This window comes from Ascaphus truei, chromosome 21 (assembly GCF_040206685.1).
Source record: "Ascaphus truei isolate aAscTru1 chromosome 21, aAscTru1.hap1, whole genome shotgun sequence".
Taxonomy (NCBI): Eukaryota; Metazoa; Chordata; class Amphibia; order Anura; family Ascaphidae; genus Ascaphus; species Ascaphus truei.
In genome coordinates this window covers 6674351-6690412 of record NC_134503.1, presented here as the reverse complement: position 1 = coordinate 6690412, position 16062 = coordinate 6674351, and the positions used below count along the sequence as shown (strand labels likewise).

The 16062-nt window shown below is 44.8% G+C and overlaps 1 protein-coding gene across 4 annotated transcripts in view; it reads left to right on the top strand.

The window, feature by feature from the left end:
• AK8 (adenylate kinase 8) overlaps nt 1–16062 on the top strand; it is a 58526-nt gene that overhangs the window by 16825 nt on the left and 25639 nt on the right. For 2 of the 4 annotated variants that reach the window (XM_075578753.1, XM_075578754.1), the window contains exons 5-9: nt 575–643; nt 12149–12230; nt 13058–13129; nt 13837–14037; nt 15325–15456. In XM_075578753.1, coding sequence (XP_075434868.1) covers nt 575–643; nt 12149–12230; nt 13058–13129; nt 13837–14037; nt 15325–15456 — 556 coding nt within the window. The remainder of the gene's footprint in view (nt 1–574; nt 644–12148; nt 12231–13057; nt 13130–13836; nt 14038–15324; nt 15457–16062) is intronic. The other 2 variants (XM_075578755.1, XM_075578756.1) reach the window with 1 other exon arrangement.

Here is a 16062-nt window from a genome sequence, read left to right as displayed (position 1 = left end):
AGAATAAACCACAGAAAATACCTATTGCCTAAAATGTTTTAAAAAAAATAATAATTATATTTTCCTTACGTCTCTCAATAGGGACAGGCAAGAACAATGCGCTTCCGTGTTAGTATAATACATGAAGAGAAAGAAGACTTCTGAGATTGGGGTTCTTGCACTGTGGAAGCCTGCTTTCTTTTTGTAAATTGGCTTGGTGGCGCTGTGCAGACTGGACCCCCTGATTACACACACGCACACACGTCTGTTTTGACATGACACATCAAAGGTGTGCACAAGACACCAGTGCTGCCTGGAAGCAGCGGGAAGCACCTTTGGAAGGCGACATGCTCAAAGCCACAAATTTGCTCTCCAGCAGCGAGAGGCTCTGACACGCCACCCACGGGGACATCATGACTGTATTCTTAATTTCCTCCTCTCCCTTTCTTTTTCATCTCCTGAAGGGTGTTTTTTTTCTTCTTCTCCTCCTACAAGGGGGACTATGTATAAGCAGGTGTGCTTCTGTTCGTTCTGAACTCTGCGAGTCCTGTGGCATTAATACTATTTATTTTTTATGTGTTGTGTTTTTCCCTAGGAAATCCCAAATGGCCTTTGGGCCAAGCTCATTCAGGAGCGACTGTTAAAAGTTGACTGCAAGAAACGAGTAAGTAGTGATGGGGCGGGCGGGACAAGCAAGTCTAGCCCTTTACTACCCTCATTTACTCCCTTACAGGAGTCTGCAATGTGTCCCCAAGATTTGTAGGCAATATCCCTGCTTCAGCACAGGTGGCTCAGTTGAAGACTGAGTCTGGCTACATCTGTATGGAACCCTCAAGGGTTAAATGAAGCCATGAACAGTTTTCGACATTCCAAAGAACAGGGAGGCCCCGCAGTTTAGGTGATTAAAGGGGTTGCTTATTCTGCAGTCACCACTCTGTGTATCCTTTGGTTGATCACAGATGTGTAACGCCTAACTTTACACCATAGGCGTTAATAGGGTAAGAGTTAGTTTATTAAAATGTGCTCCGTTTGCTTCAGAACTAGCCAATCTCATTTTACAATTCGAAGAACTACTAGTCTTTGTTGCAGGAATGGCCAATTCCGGTCGTCAAAAGCTACCAGCAGGTCAGGTTTTAAGGATATCCCTGCTTCAGCACAGGTGGCTGTCATGACTGAGCCACTTGTGTGGAAGCAGGTATATCCCTAATACCTGGCCTGTTGGAGGCCCTTGAGGACTGGAGTTGGCCACCCCTGACTTATTGTCTTGTCTGTATTGCCCCCACAAACTTTCTTAGCTTTTCCCAAGGATGCTGGGCCCTGCTATAGCAATCCCCCGTACGGTTCAGGAACGGCCTGCTTGCTGTAGGGAAATGGAGCGGTTTGAGCAGCGTGGAGCAGACGCCCTATTAACAGAATAAAAGTTGATGATGAAAGCATGCATATGCTAATTGAGGAGCACAGGCATGATCAAAGACAGAACAAGGAGAGCTTTGTTGATTGCCTGAGGCAGGTGGCAGGATAAAAAGCAGACAGAAAGATAAATGTGAGCATCAACAGATTGACTGTGCTTTCTAGCACGCGTGCTTGGCATTATGAACTATTAGTCATTATGTCACCTGAGAGCATCCATCCCAGTCATCCATACTTAAAAGGGACCATCGCAGATTGCAGGCTACCTTCTCTAACCTCAGACGCCAGGAATAGCTACAACATTCTTGGCAAATACAGTATGCAGGAACAAAAACAATATTGATCAAGCATCTCTTCATGTTGTAGAACAGGGGCGGGCAACTCCATCCTTAAGGACCATCAACAAGTCAGGTTTTCAAGATATCCCTGGCTCAGTCTTCGCCTGTCTTCGGCTGAGTCACTGATTGAGCCGCCTGTGCTGAAGCAGAGATATCCTGAACTTGACCTGGTGGCCCTTTGAAGACTGGAGTTGCCCACCCCTGTTATCGAACATCTGCTGTATCTTCTTTAACATAGCCACATTTTCTGACCATCTCTTAGTGCACAATACATTGTGAGCATTCATTCTAAAGATACACACAACTTTTGACAGGTACTCAAATAGCCAGGTTTCAACAATATGAAAACAATGGATTTAGTAAGCATGTAAATTGAGACTTTGGGATTCTTTAACCCTTGTCGGTCAGCAACGCAGAGTAAGAGATAAAGCAGCAATGCTCCATCCTTTACACCTCCTGAGATCTATGACCAAGTCGGCTATACTTCTTCCAGACTTAACCACAGCAGTATTTACCAGGAATGCTGCCAATAGTGTAGGCCATTGTTTTTCAAAAGGGTTTCCCATGAACTGTTGGGTTCCGCGGACATCCCTAAAGGGTTCCCTACAATTTTCATGTCATTAAAAATTGTAGCAAACACAGAAGAATTTACAATGCATCTGATCTCAGACGCGCTATTAGAGAGGGTTGGGTTCCTTACAATGCATCTGATCTCAGACGCGCTATTAGAGAGGGTTGGGGTTCCTTACAATGCATCTGATGTCAGACACGCTATTAGAGAGGGTTGGGGTTTCTTACAATACATCTGATCTCAGACACGCTATTGGAGAGGGTTGGGGTTCCTTATCCAAAAAATGGTTGAAACCACTGGTGTAGGCGGAAAAGATGCTATGAAGCAATTTTCAAATAAGAAACGTAACTATTCACAGAACACTTGCAGTCCCCAGATTATGTATCAGTCCTGCCCCGCTTGCCGCAATCAGAAGCAGATCTATCTCCATTCTTCCATTCTCAAGACACAACTGTGCTGGCTATTCTCCGTTCCATGTTGGAACTGAGCATCAAAAGCTGCCCCGCACACACCCTATATCTCGTGGCCTAATGACCCTGTGTATTGGGGTGTTTAATTCCACCTACCTGTAACTTGTTTAGGTTGGGGGTTGATGACTTGGCCCCAGGTTTGCTGTAAACTAACAAAGCCGCAGTCTTCTCTGATCGCCATTTTACGTTAATTGAATCTATTCTTGCCCGTCCAAATGCTGTTTTTTTTTTAAATCTGCTGCTTCGTCCAGTATTTGAATATCGACAGACGTGAATTTAGGCTGAAATTTCCCATTTACTGCAACAGGGATTTTCGGATAAAAACAGCTACTTTGGATATAAAATTACCCCTATCCGGGAGGTTAAAATGGAGCTCTCCCTGGAGCACAGTGCAGTCTAAATGTTACCATGCCAACCTCAAACGTTAGAGATGAGCAAAATCATGATTTTTGAACACTTCTTGTTATTTTTAATAGAGCAGGGCATGTTTAAAGCATATAGGCTTCTGGAGAAGATTGTTGCGTTAACACAGAACGAGGGCTGGAAAACCAGTTCTGGGATTGTTCTAAGAACCAAGAACAGTCAGTACACATGCCACTTCAATATGTCCATATCCCATCTCAATATTTAATTCTTCCCAAACATTTCCCACATCGGAAATTACAGTAAACACAGAAGAGAAAAAGGTAGAGTGAACACGGTGGATGGGTAAACCTTCCACTGATGACATGGTACCAAGTGGTCACTCTAGAACAGGGGCGGCCAATTCCAGTCCTCAAGGGCCCCCGACAGGTCAGGTTTTCAGGATATCCCTGCTTCAGCACAGGTGGCTATCTCTTATAATCAGCATGTTGGGATCCAGAACTAAAAAGTCTGAACAGGAAGAAATAATTGAGGGAAGGGATTAGTTGCGCTCCAGTGCTGAAACTTGTATGCTGTAATCAATAATGCAGCTCCTCCCTTTGAACTTACACGGTATAATTAAAGTTTTTGGAATGCAAAACGCTACACTTCAATTATTTGTGTCGGCTAAGCACTGCTCACTGCTCTGTCAGGCTGAGATGTTTCAGCTTTGTATTGGTACAGTAATTCATAATAACAATTGTATTCCTTTTTTGTTTTTATATAGCGCTGCTAGTAAATGCTGTGGTATACCAAGTATAGCAATATAATAACCATAGAGCTTAGATCTAATGTTTTGGTGCAACGGAACTGGGTGAGAAAGGGACTCGAGCTGGGGGGCTCAACTCCAGTCCCCGAGACTCCCCAACAGGTCAGGTTTTAAGGATATCCCACCTTCAGCACAGGTGGCTCAGTGAGTTCCAGCTTCAGCACAGGTGGCTCAATCAGTCTCAGCTTCAGCACTGGTGGCTCAGTCTTTGACTGAGCCACTGATTGAACCACCTGTGCTGTAGCTGGAATATCCTTAAAACCAGAGCTGTTGGGGGGGTCTTGAGGACTGGAGTTGAGCCCCGTGATATAGAGCCTTGATTACTTAAAAGTACTCCTCGACCTTAGCATTACAAATAGGTGCGGATCGTTCTCCCAGGAAATGGAATAGATGGCTCAGATTTGATCATGAACTGAATAAATCATAGCCCATTGTGCCAATATCAGGTGGACCACAGGGTTACACTTTGGGATAAAATGAGATAATTGCACATCCCCAGCAGTTATCATTACTTCTTAGGCTAGTACATTTACTGTCATTATAAGATATATATTGTCAGGACTGTGCATGTGTGCCAGTGGAAGAGAAGTGTCTGATCCCAAGCTTAATATGCGTTTGAGCCGACAACAAGAACCTCTTAATAAACGTAGAACCCGGCCACATAGCCGGCACTACCAGAAGGTCATAAAAGGCCATGAATATGCTGATTTAGATTAGCCCACTCCCTACACACACCTCTGGCTAACGTCTGCAGTGTTAATCATGATTAAATCCCATTGAGTTGTATTTACTTCCATCCTTGGATCTTCCTGATCATCTGGAGGAGAGCATTGTAAGGCCTGGAAAACCTGAGAATATCTATGACCTTGAACCAAAACACGTCCTTGGTAAGATGAGAGGAAGCTACAAGGCAAACCTAGCACATTTTGGGTGAACTTCACTCAGTCGTCACGAGTCTCATAATATTTCCCAGCAGCAATTTCCCCCATATATTTTAATGTAGTTTTACTGATTTTGTTGAATGTTCTGATTAATATCTAGAACCTTTAATGCCAGGGATGACCAACTCCCATACTCAAGAGCCACCACCAGGTCAGGTGTTCAGGATATCCCTGTTTCAACACAACGATGGCTCAATCAGTGGCTCAGGCAAAGACTGCACCCCCTGTGCTGAAGCAGGGATATCATGAAAACCTGACCTGTTGATGGCCCTCGAGGGCTGGTGTTGGCCACCCCTGCTTTAAATGTTGCACGCTGTACACACGGTGTATGTACCAAGATACCACTTGTCTTCACCAGACAGCACTGTAGTTATTGTTTTCTAGCTCTTCCCAATAGCGATAAATTCTCTACACAACAAAACAATACAAATAATAGGAAACGCACAATAAGTTGTGGGCAGGATTTTTTTGTTTCTGCAATTTACACTCGTACGCCTGCAATATCCCCCCCGGCCCCTCTCGCTCTTTGTAGACTGTAAATGTTAACATGTTGGAATAAAGTGCTGCCCTGTGCTGGCAGTTGTGTGTTTTATTTCTCCGCGCTGTGTCGTTGCGCTGGCATTAATTGCTCCATTCCCATCCGCTGACAGTAGAAGGGCAAAAAAATGTTTCCCATTTTTTGACACTCCCAGGTTTAAAGATGTCAAATGCAGCCTCAGAGGAGAAGGCTTTTTATTGATCAACAGGCCTGCAGAGACTGCCTGCGGTGTGTTAAATCTCATCTAAATGTGGTTAGGCATACAGGGGAATAGGCTGCCAGGTATTATAGCAGAGAGAGAGAGAAACTTATTGCAGGCATTGTGTTAAAATGGAGGCCTAAGGAAGCAGATCTGATGACTTGTTACCCCACGGGGACTCATAGAGAGTGGGTAATGTCCCACTGAATCCTGCACAAAGTGCTCCCACCCCGCAGGAGACAACTTGGGAGGGGGCTGGGGGGAGGAATCTCACTCTTCCAACTGTGCAAAGGAAAAGTTCAATACAGCTGGAGTCTAATAGTGAATTACAGCGTAATCTTTTCATCATTGTGCATGGTAGGGGCTGGTGCACAGGAGTAGTTAGGTTGTCATCAGATGATGGATCTTGTCAACACCACCTTTATGTAGACTATTGTTGCCATAAAAGATTTATATGGTATCTTAACTATTTCATTACCTGTACTGCAGGGCTGCCTCTATCTGTTCGATTCTGCAGCTGAGAACTGCATTGCCTTGCAGCCGAATTGTGAGCTTCAAACTACCAGATGGCTGAATGCGAGTCTTTGTCACCATGGATTCCACAGTGAAATAGTAGCAGAAATCATTGAGTTCTTAATTGTCTTACGCAGAGAGACATTCCCACTCGTGTTATTAAAGGGAATGCCCCAGTTCTGTATCCTGTGTAGGTTAAGACATTCATCTAGACATGGGCAAAGAGGAACGTATTAACATATCTGTCTGAGCTACAGTATAGCGACAGCACTCTGTCATCCAATAGTTTCTCTATCATTGACCCTTTCACTGCCACAGGGTCCAGAAACGCTTTCCTTTGCAATGTGTTGCTGTCCCCTGTAGCAGAGAGAGAGGGGTTAAAAAGCTGTCTTTGAGTTTGTTGGACAAGAAGACCCTTACAGAGTGTTAAGAACCCAAAATATAAAACCATTCTTCCAGCAAAGAGCAGGGCTAGGCGAGTGAGGAATTTGCCAAGCCTGGACAAAGAATGTAGCTGGACAACTGGACACTTTGGCATATACCACGTAAGGTGAAGCTTTGCATTGTGCTAGAGGAGAAAGGCAGGTCTTGCACTGCAGCACATGTACAGAAATATCGGGGCTTACGTACTAAGGCAATTTTGGAGCGAAACTGGAGCAAATTGTGTCATTTTTTGTGTTGCGCCTCTTTGCACCAATGTATCAAGGACTTTACCCCAGTTTTTGCACATCCGCTTGTTTTGTTTTTTTAGGAGTGTCAACAGGAGGCGTTAGGGAAGAGTTACATGACGCACAGGTTATGAGGTAGATCACATTGCGTGCCTCTGTGTGTCACTTTTCTCTTTCCCATCTGCACCACACAATCTGCCGTGTATTGTAGTAGTTGTACATGGCACTGTTATAAGTAACAGGCCCTGACAAACAGCCAGATAGAATCTCCAGAGCTCACTTTACTCACAAAATCTCGCCACACTATTACAGATCTGCACTCCCTTCAAAATCGAATCTTCAAAGTATAACTCCAAGAAGTACAACATTAAATGTCACAAAAGATGCACTTCAGATTAATTTTTTTTGGAGGCTTTTATTTAACAGGTGGAATCTCACTCCCTGAATGCCAAAGGTGCAGTTATCGGGGTAATTATAAAGGAGTTCTTGTAAAAGCATGAAATATTTGGTTCTGTACATACTTAAAACAATAAATGCATACATATGTATGTATGAATATATATATATATATATATATTCAGTGTTCGACAATTAATGATAACCACACGCCTGTGGCGAGTGGATTTAGGCCGCTGGCGAGTGGATTTAGGCCGCTGCTACGGCTCTATGAATTCCCCTGCTCTCGCCAATTTTTTTATTTATTTTTATAATAAATAAGTAATCCCCCTCCCTCATTGGCCTGACGCGAGGAAGGGGACCGGCTGGCTGGGTCAGCCCCTCCCCCCCCTCCCTGCACCCGATCCCCGCTTGCTGCCCGGGCGGGATGTAGGCTGGGGGGGGGGGTCCCCGCAGCTGCTGCCCATTGCTGGGGAGGGGGAGTCCCCGCAGCTGCTGCCCATTGCTGGAGGACAAGGTAGGCGCTTCCCCTCCGTCCCACGCTCCTTTGGCACCCGCGCGGGCAGGGTAATAGGAGCGGGGAAGAAGGGAAGCAGTCTGGAGGGGGGGGGGGCACGTGGAGTTCCCGGCCACGTTTCCCATCGGGGAGGTTGGTGTGGCCGTGCGGCAGGGAACCGATATCCCGTTGGCCCCCGATCCCCCTGCAACTAATGCTGACCCCTATTAATGTCCGACTAATGTCTGGCTGCCTGACCTCCCCATTACCCCCCTCCTGGCTGTAGCCTGGGCACACGCGTGGCTTGCCATGTTTCCCATCGGGGAGGTTGGTGGCCGTGCGCCTGTCCGGCTGGCCCCCTCGATCCTACCGCTGGCCCACCGACCCCTCCGCTGGCCCCCGATCCTCCCGCTGGCCCCCCGATCCTCCCGCTGCCCCCCCGATCCTCCCGCAACTCCTGCCCTATCCTCTGGCATGTGGAGCAGCATGTGGAGGACAAGCAGGCCCTGGAGGAACAGGTGGGCCCCCTCCCTTCCAATGAATACCATCCCAGTCACCCACCCAGTGAGTGTGTGTCTGTGTGTGTGTGTGTTTGTGTCTGTGGGTATCTGTGAGTGTGGGTGTCTGTGTGTGTGTGTCTGTGTGTGTGTGTGAGTGTTTGTGTGGGTGTGTCTGTGAGTGTTTGTGTGGGTGTGTCTGTGTGTGGGTGTGTGAGTGTGTGTGTCTGTGGGTGGGTGGGTGTGTCTGTGAGTGTGGGTGTATGTGAGTGTGGGGGTGTGTGTCTGAGTGTTTGTGTGGGTGGGTGTTTGTGTGTCTGTGAGTGGGTGTGGGTGAATGTGTCTGTGTGTGTGTGGGTGGGTGTGTCTGAGTGTGTGAGTGTGTGTGCCGGTGTGTGTGTGGGTGTGTCTGTGAGTGTGTATGTCTGAGTGTGTGTCTGTGAGTGTCTGTCTGTGTGTGTGTGAGTGAGTGTGTGTGTGTCTGTGTGTGTCTGTGAGTGTTTGTGTGGGTGTGTCTGTGGGTGTGTGAGTGGGTGTGGGTGTCTGTGAGTGTGAGTGGGTGTGTGTGTCTGAGTGTTTGTGGGTGAGTGTGTCTGTGTGTGTGAGTGTCGGTGTGTGTGAGTGTGTGTGTGTGTTTGTGTGTGGGTGTGTCTGTGAATGTCTGAGTGTTTGTGTGTGTGTCTGAGTGTGTGTCTGTGAGTGTGAGTGAGTATGTGTCTGTGTGTGTCTGTTTGAGTCTGTGAGTGTATGTTTGTGTGAGTGTTTGTGTGTGTGTGTGTGTGTGTATGTGTGTGTGTGTGTGTGTGTGTGTGTGTGTGTGTGTGTGTGTGTGTGTGTGTGTGTGTGTGTGTGTGTGTGTGTGTGTGTGTGTGTGTGTGTGTGTGTGTGTGTGAGAGAGTATGTGAGTGTGTGTGTCTGTGAGTCTGTGAGTGTGTGTGTGTGTTTGAGTCTGTGAGTGTATGTTTGTGTGAGTGAGTGAGTGTTTGTGTGAGTGTGTCTGTGAGTGTTTGTGTCTGTGAGTGTGTGTGTGTGTGTGTGTGTGTGTGTATGAGTGTTTGTGTCTGTGTGTGTGTGTGTGTCTGTGAGTGTGTCACCCTCTCACCCTCTCCCTGTGTCACCCTTTCCCTGTCGCCCTCACCCTTTCCCTGTCGCCCTCACCCTCTCCCTGTCGCCCTCACCCTCTCCCTGTCGCCCTCACCCTGTCGCACTCTCTCTGTCTTTGTCTCTCATTCTCTCTGTGTGTGTGTTCTCTCTATCTCTCTGTGTCTCCCTCATTTTCTCTCTCTTTCTCTGTGTGTCTCTCTTTCTCTGTGTGTCTCTCTTTCTATGTGTGTCTCTCTTTCTATGTGTGTCTCTCTTTCTCTGTGTGTCTCTCTTTCTCTGTGTGTCTCTCTTTCTCTGTGTGTTTCTCTCTTTCTCTCTCTCTCTGTGTCTCTTTCTCACTCTCTGTGTCTCTCTCTCTCTGTGTGTGTCTCTCTCTCTGTGTGTCTCTCTCTCTGTGTGTCTCTCTCTCTCTGTGTCTCTCTCTCTCTGTGTCTCTCTCTCTCTCTGTGTGTGTGTGTGTGTGTGTGTCTCTCTCTCTCACCCACACTCTCTCTCACACTCTGGATCTCTTATTTACCCTATATATCTTAACTGCCCTATACTTTACCAAAATAACCTACACTGCTTTATTCCAGATCTGACTCAAGCTTCACACGGAAGACATCGGAATCCCCACTAACCCAGAAGACAGGTAGGGAACACCTCCCCTCCAATTTATAACATTGCGGGAATGCGCCTACCTGGACATTGAGGGACTGCGGATCAGGTAAGATCCCAGGCGGGATTGCTGCTTTAGATTTTGTGACGCGGCGGCGTCCAGGCACTGGTTATGGGGTTCAGGAACATTTACAGACACACACACACATACACACGTAACAAGGACTAATTGTAGTATAATGTAATACAATAAATAAACTAATGTCAAAAACAAATGTTGTTCTTACTATGAATTTATTCATTTTTTTTAAAAGTGGGCCTGGGGGTGGGACTAGGGTGGGGTTGGGGGTGGGACTAGGGCAGGGTTGGGGGGTGGGACTAGGGCAGGGTTGGGGGCGGGACTAGGGCAGGGTTGGGGGCGGGACTAGGGTGGGGTTGGGGGCGGGACTAGGGCGGGGTTGGGGCGGGAATAGGGCGGGGTTAGGGGCGGGACTAGGTGGCGAGTAGATTTTTTGGTTGGGCGAGTAGATTTTTGGGTGATTTGTCGAACACTGTATATATTCATACATACACACACACACACACACACAGACAGCTGCAGCGGCTGTTATTCGAACAAATCACAGCGCCGATTTCGTGTACGCTGCTGTACTCCACGCGGCATGAACGCGGCCAATAGCCCCAGGCACCCGCGCTTATCGCGGTTGCTTTGTTTGAATTTTATGGATTCTGTTTCTTTGGGTGCAATGAAATGAATGAATTGTAATGTGTAGAGTACTGTGCTACTGTGTCAATTTCAGGTGTTTAAAAACCAGAACACTAAAATGCCATTTTCTGCACTCGCCGCACTCACGTCTTAAGGCGGTACGGTTGGAAGAAATCCCGCGTCATGACATCGGTATTCCGATGTACGCAATGCGTGAAGGATTTGAGTAACGGCTGATGCAGCTGTATATATATATAGTTAATTGTGTCCAACAGAAGAAAGGTTTTTAGCCTTCTAAAGAAACAACATGTAAGGTGTCTGTATGCAATTATCTAATTCTCATTAACACCGTCTACTTATTTGAGTGCATGAGATAGCATGTTTGTAAGTCAGGTCTTGCTCCGCTGTGTTTTCCTTGTTACTCTTTGTTTCCCTAGCCTCCTCTGCCCTATGACTGCCCATATATATATATTTATAAGCATAGATTTTTATTTTATCTGTGACATCTGCTAGAAGCTTGTCCCTCCTGTGATACCAGTCTCCGTGCAGCTGTTCAGACCTCCAGCTCGGAGCTATGCTCAGGGTGCCCTGAGCAGACGGCTTTTTTGATGTGTGATAAAACAGAACCAAACCACTGGGGGTATGGAGCGAGCGCTAGCGAGGAAGGGAATGCACATCAGAATATCAATTAACCTGTTCTGAACAAAGCACACAGCTCCGCGGTGGAATAGACATTCCACTGATGTGTCAAGACGCTGGATAATATATTCTAATTAAAGGATTGATTGATTTCCTCTTTATTTGTGTGCATTTGTACCTCTGAATTCCGAGACCCCAGGAAATATCTACAATAATGTATAAAAAAAAACACCACAAACTGTCTTACATAGTGTTTAATATGCATGAAGTCTTGGGGTGCAGTTGTATTTTCTTAAAGCAACTTGAAGTCTCTTCTTTCAGTAGGATTGTTTAGTGCACAGTCCTAGGAGCCATATTTGTCACGGAGAAGTGTCGGGCTGTTGTAGCTTGTGATACATTTTTGAAGAACTTGATAGTTATTAAAAGATGTTTTTCGAGCACAATCTCCGGGGACCTTAAATGTTTCCTCTTATGTGTTGTAACTGTTAACGATGTGCAGTGATAGACATTTATAAAATAGGAGACGCTATGTTTTCTTTTTAATGACGGATGGTACGAACATAACATTTGTCTCTCTGGTCAGTTTCTATTGAAAGGCACAGGTCTAGTCAAGTTATTCCTGGAGAAACCGTTTCCGTGCAAATTTTCTTTAACTTTAGCTGTGGACATCACACAAGTCCATTGTACAGGTGTTTCCTATAACAAAGTGCTTGTGTTTCTGAAAATGTGCGGACGTCTTAATGCTTAGGGCTCTGATCCCCTTTTACTTGCTCACTATAAGGTTATTTGAACACTGAATCGCTGCCTCAGCCCCCACCCAGCCTCCTAAATTCCAGTATGTGATAGCTCCTTGGCTTAGTTATCTCTTGTCTAAGATGCCGGAGATGTCATTTCTACCCTGGCTTTGTTTTGTAGGGTTGGGTTTTGGAAGGATTTCCACAAACGCGTGAACAGGCGTTAATGTTGCAGATGACTGGTACTGCACCTGATCATGTAGGTAAGCAATGAATTGAATACCTTGCAAAGACTGGCATAACAACACAAAGGAAGCATTGGGAACACATTGTGAACTCTGAGTAAGCAGATACATGTAACCATATACAGTCAAACTTCTCATGGGTTGCTGCTATCCCTCCACAATCTGTTATTCTGCTTCTCAATGTGACCATCTTTAAGCAAACCCAGTATTTTTTTGCAGGTCAGTAACAGAAGTTGGAGGCCCTCTGATATAGTGATATTACCATTATTATAAATTATAAAGTCAGCTGAACACTGCCGTCTATAGCACAAAGGACCAAAGCGATGGACATGGTCAAATTTCCACTGTACAGAAAAAAGTGTACTAGTCACTTTTTCAGTCCCTGTGAGAAACGTGATTGATGTTTTCCACTATGAGACAAACACTTTGAATGTATCTTCCAAAATACCGCTCTCTGTATGATATGATGGATATCATATGGTTGCTTATATGTAGAAGGCCTATCTAGTCACCCAGGGGTTGGACTTCACATGCAAAGCTTTGGAGGCAGGGCCTGGTATTAGAACCTCAGCCAAAGCTATCAGTGGTCAGGTACTTAGAAGCTGTGCTCTCATCTGCTTTCCAGCAATTTCCATATTTAATCAAGTGCCAATTGTCAGCAATATATGTCTGCTTATAGACTATGACATGCACTGAACAAACTTTATTGCATCTACTATTAGATAACCCTTGAGCAGCAAATGATCGCATTTCTCAGTTGGCCTACGCTGTACAGTATAGGTTGCTATCCACTAAGATTACAATGTATCTCAGGCAATATCTCAATATTTTTCTCTGGTTACCAGTGGTGCTGGATGCTCCCGACACTGTACTGATTGAGAGGAATATGGGGAAAAGGATGGACTGCTCAACTGGAGGTAGAGTGGAAGCCTTTCTGTACTATCAGAATGAAAGTATATTCTGTAAAGCGTAGTCAATGCATCTCTATTAAGGGAGAAAGGTGTTCGTTTGAGTACACAAGATTTTAGGTTCAATGGCCTTAGCCAATTACACACACTCTATGGCAGGGCTCTTCAACCACTTCTCCAAAGGGGCGAAACCAGAAAAGATTTAGGAGTAGAAGGGCCACAAACTAATTGTAATGTCATTTATAATACATTTAAAGACTTGAAAATTATAATATTTTGCAAGCTTTTTGATCATCTGTACCAGATATATTTACATTACTGTAACTTACAAGGGAGTTGCCCCTGCTAATTTCATAGGAGTTGCTTAAGGGCCACATTATGGCCTCTCACAGGTAACATTTGGGCTGCAGGCCGCCAGTTTAAGAGCCCGGCTCTATAGGGTCTTGGACTGCAGCGATAGCTACATGAATGCACTTCAAGTATATTTAAAAGGCACCGTATACGTATACAAAATATTAATGTATTGAATAGTCAATTTGATTGCTTCACATTTTGAAAATGAAATGTTTATTTCGTTCTTGGCACTAATCAACGACTATTTGTTTATTGATCAGCTTTACCCTTGAACCTATATTAGGACAAACAAGACAGCATTAATGACAGCTCTATATTACTTTTAACGTATGCGTGACACATGGCTTTCTGTGACCTTGTAGAGGTTTACCATACCACTTTTGACTGGCCCGACGACCCAGAAGTGCAGATAAACTTAGTCGAACCAGAAGGCATCTCAGAGGAAGAGACGGGACAGCGACTTCTCGAGTATCACAGAAATATTCCTGGCATACTGCGGACTTTCACCAAGATATGCAAGAAGATCAATGCAGACCAACCCTGCATGGATGTCTTCTCACAAGGTGACAAATGGGGAACAGGGGCAGTTGGGGGGGAAACGGAGCAAGTACGGTTAGGAACAATGTAATTGATCTCAACTGCAACCATAAAGGGTTACCGTGTTGTGGTATGAAATAGGACTACTGTAGTTGTATTGAGGTACACGGACCCTTTATATTTTAATATTAGGAAATGCAATGGGTTGACATGTACAGGGATGTGTACTAAGATGACGATGGTTTGTCAGTGACTTGTTGCGCGGTATTACTACTCTGTCCTTTAACAACTGTGACAAATGCTTGCGTCCAACATATACGCACAGGCCTTAAAAGAGCAAAGTACCTTGTACACTGACAGTCGCGAGCTTCAAATGGCACCAAGCGTCTTTTCAGGACTGAACGGCCTTATCTTCTCACATATGCTTCTAATTGATTGGTTGTTTGTATTTTGACCTCTTGCCACAGGCTTTTGTTTAACACAAAATAATGCCCTTCTAGGTAAAAAAAGAAGAAGACAAGTGTAGAGCATGTAATTGTCTTTTACCTCACACACAGCAAATTAATTAGTTTCCAAATGGCTTAATTACTGTACATCTAAAAGTTGATATCAGCAGTCATAAAGAATTCATGCCTGGAACAGTAAATAAAGACATGGGTGCTTGAATATTAATTATTATTAATTAATAATGCAGAGAGATAAATTAGGGATGGGAAATGAAGAAAACAAGCACACATACGAGCAAATCCTCTGTAGATCTTTCCTGCGGTACATCAAGCTTCTGAATCCTTCTGTATTCAAGATAATTAGTCGGGGAGTCCATCTAGGGGATTATTACTCCTAATTAACTTACAGTTATTTACTAGAAATTAGCTTCATTTGTAAGCAGAAGTCTCTGCCTGTAGCTGATCGGAGGATATTACAAAAATGAGGCATTAGTATACTAAGGGTGTGATTAAACCCAAGTCCCTTTACTTGCGCTGCAGAAACCAACAGCGGCAGCTCAGATAATGTAATGAACTTGCTGCATGATGCATCAGTCCTAAGAATACCTACACGACAAACATCTAATACTTCTTCTACTTGAAGAACAGAGGCAAAAAGAGTTGTAGTTGTAGATCCCCCAAAAATGACACACTGCATAGCACACCTCACCTGTAGTAAATACTAATACACATGTAAGAAGTCAATTAGACAAATAGCCTAGCACATTTGTAGTCAAAGATTGTATTTTAATATAAACTTTTTTTGCAGCCTGATTGTGTCTTTCGGACTGCACACTCCATCCATGGTTTTCCTTTTTTCTTTCCTAGTTCTAACATTTGTCTTAAGCCGGGCTCGAACTGTGGCCCCTCACACACCACGAGTCCTGCTGTATGGACCACCGGGCTGCGGAAGGAGCTTGCAAGCAGCATTGTTAGCACAGAAATATGACATTGTCAACGGTAAGTCTTGTACTCTCCTGTGTCCTCATTGTTCGGAATATTTCCTCCGTACTTGACTTGCTTTCAGCCTGCCTGAAAGAAGCCTGTGCAGCACTAGATCTAAGCCCCTTTAGATGTTGTTATTCTTCCAGTTCCTGGAGGTTCAATAACTAGTCAATAATAGAAACCCAAACCGAATAGTACCTTGATTTCTTCCCATGTCAGATCTGATTGACAACCATTTGTCTGTGCTCCATGGGCCTGTAGATTTGTAATACAGTCAGTATTCAACTGTTTTGTAATGTGTTCAGATGACCCTACCTTCAAATGATGGAACTGTAAATACAAATATAGGATTGGTATCTGTCGTCTAAATTTAGCATAGGTTGAGCTTGATAGGTCTTTTTTCAACCTCATCTACTTTGTAACTAATCTGAAACATACATGGTCCCGGATAACTACATTACAATTTGTGCACCATTGGGGATATGACAGATCAAAGGGCTTGGATGGTTGTTGGAGTTGAGATGGATGAAGTTGGATGGGTTTCAGATAGCTTATGAAAGAATATTGTAAGGCCTGGGACATAGTGGTGTGAGCAAGGCTGAGCCGTGCTGAGCCGCGCTC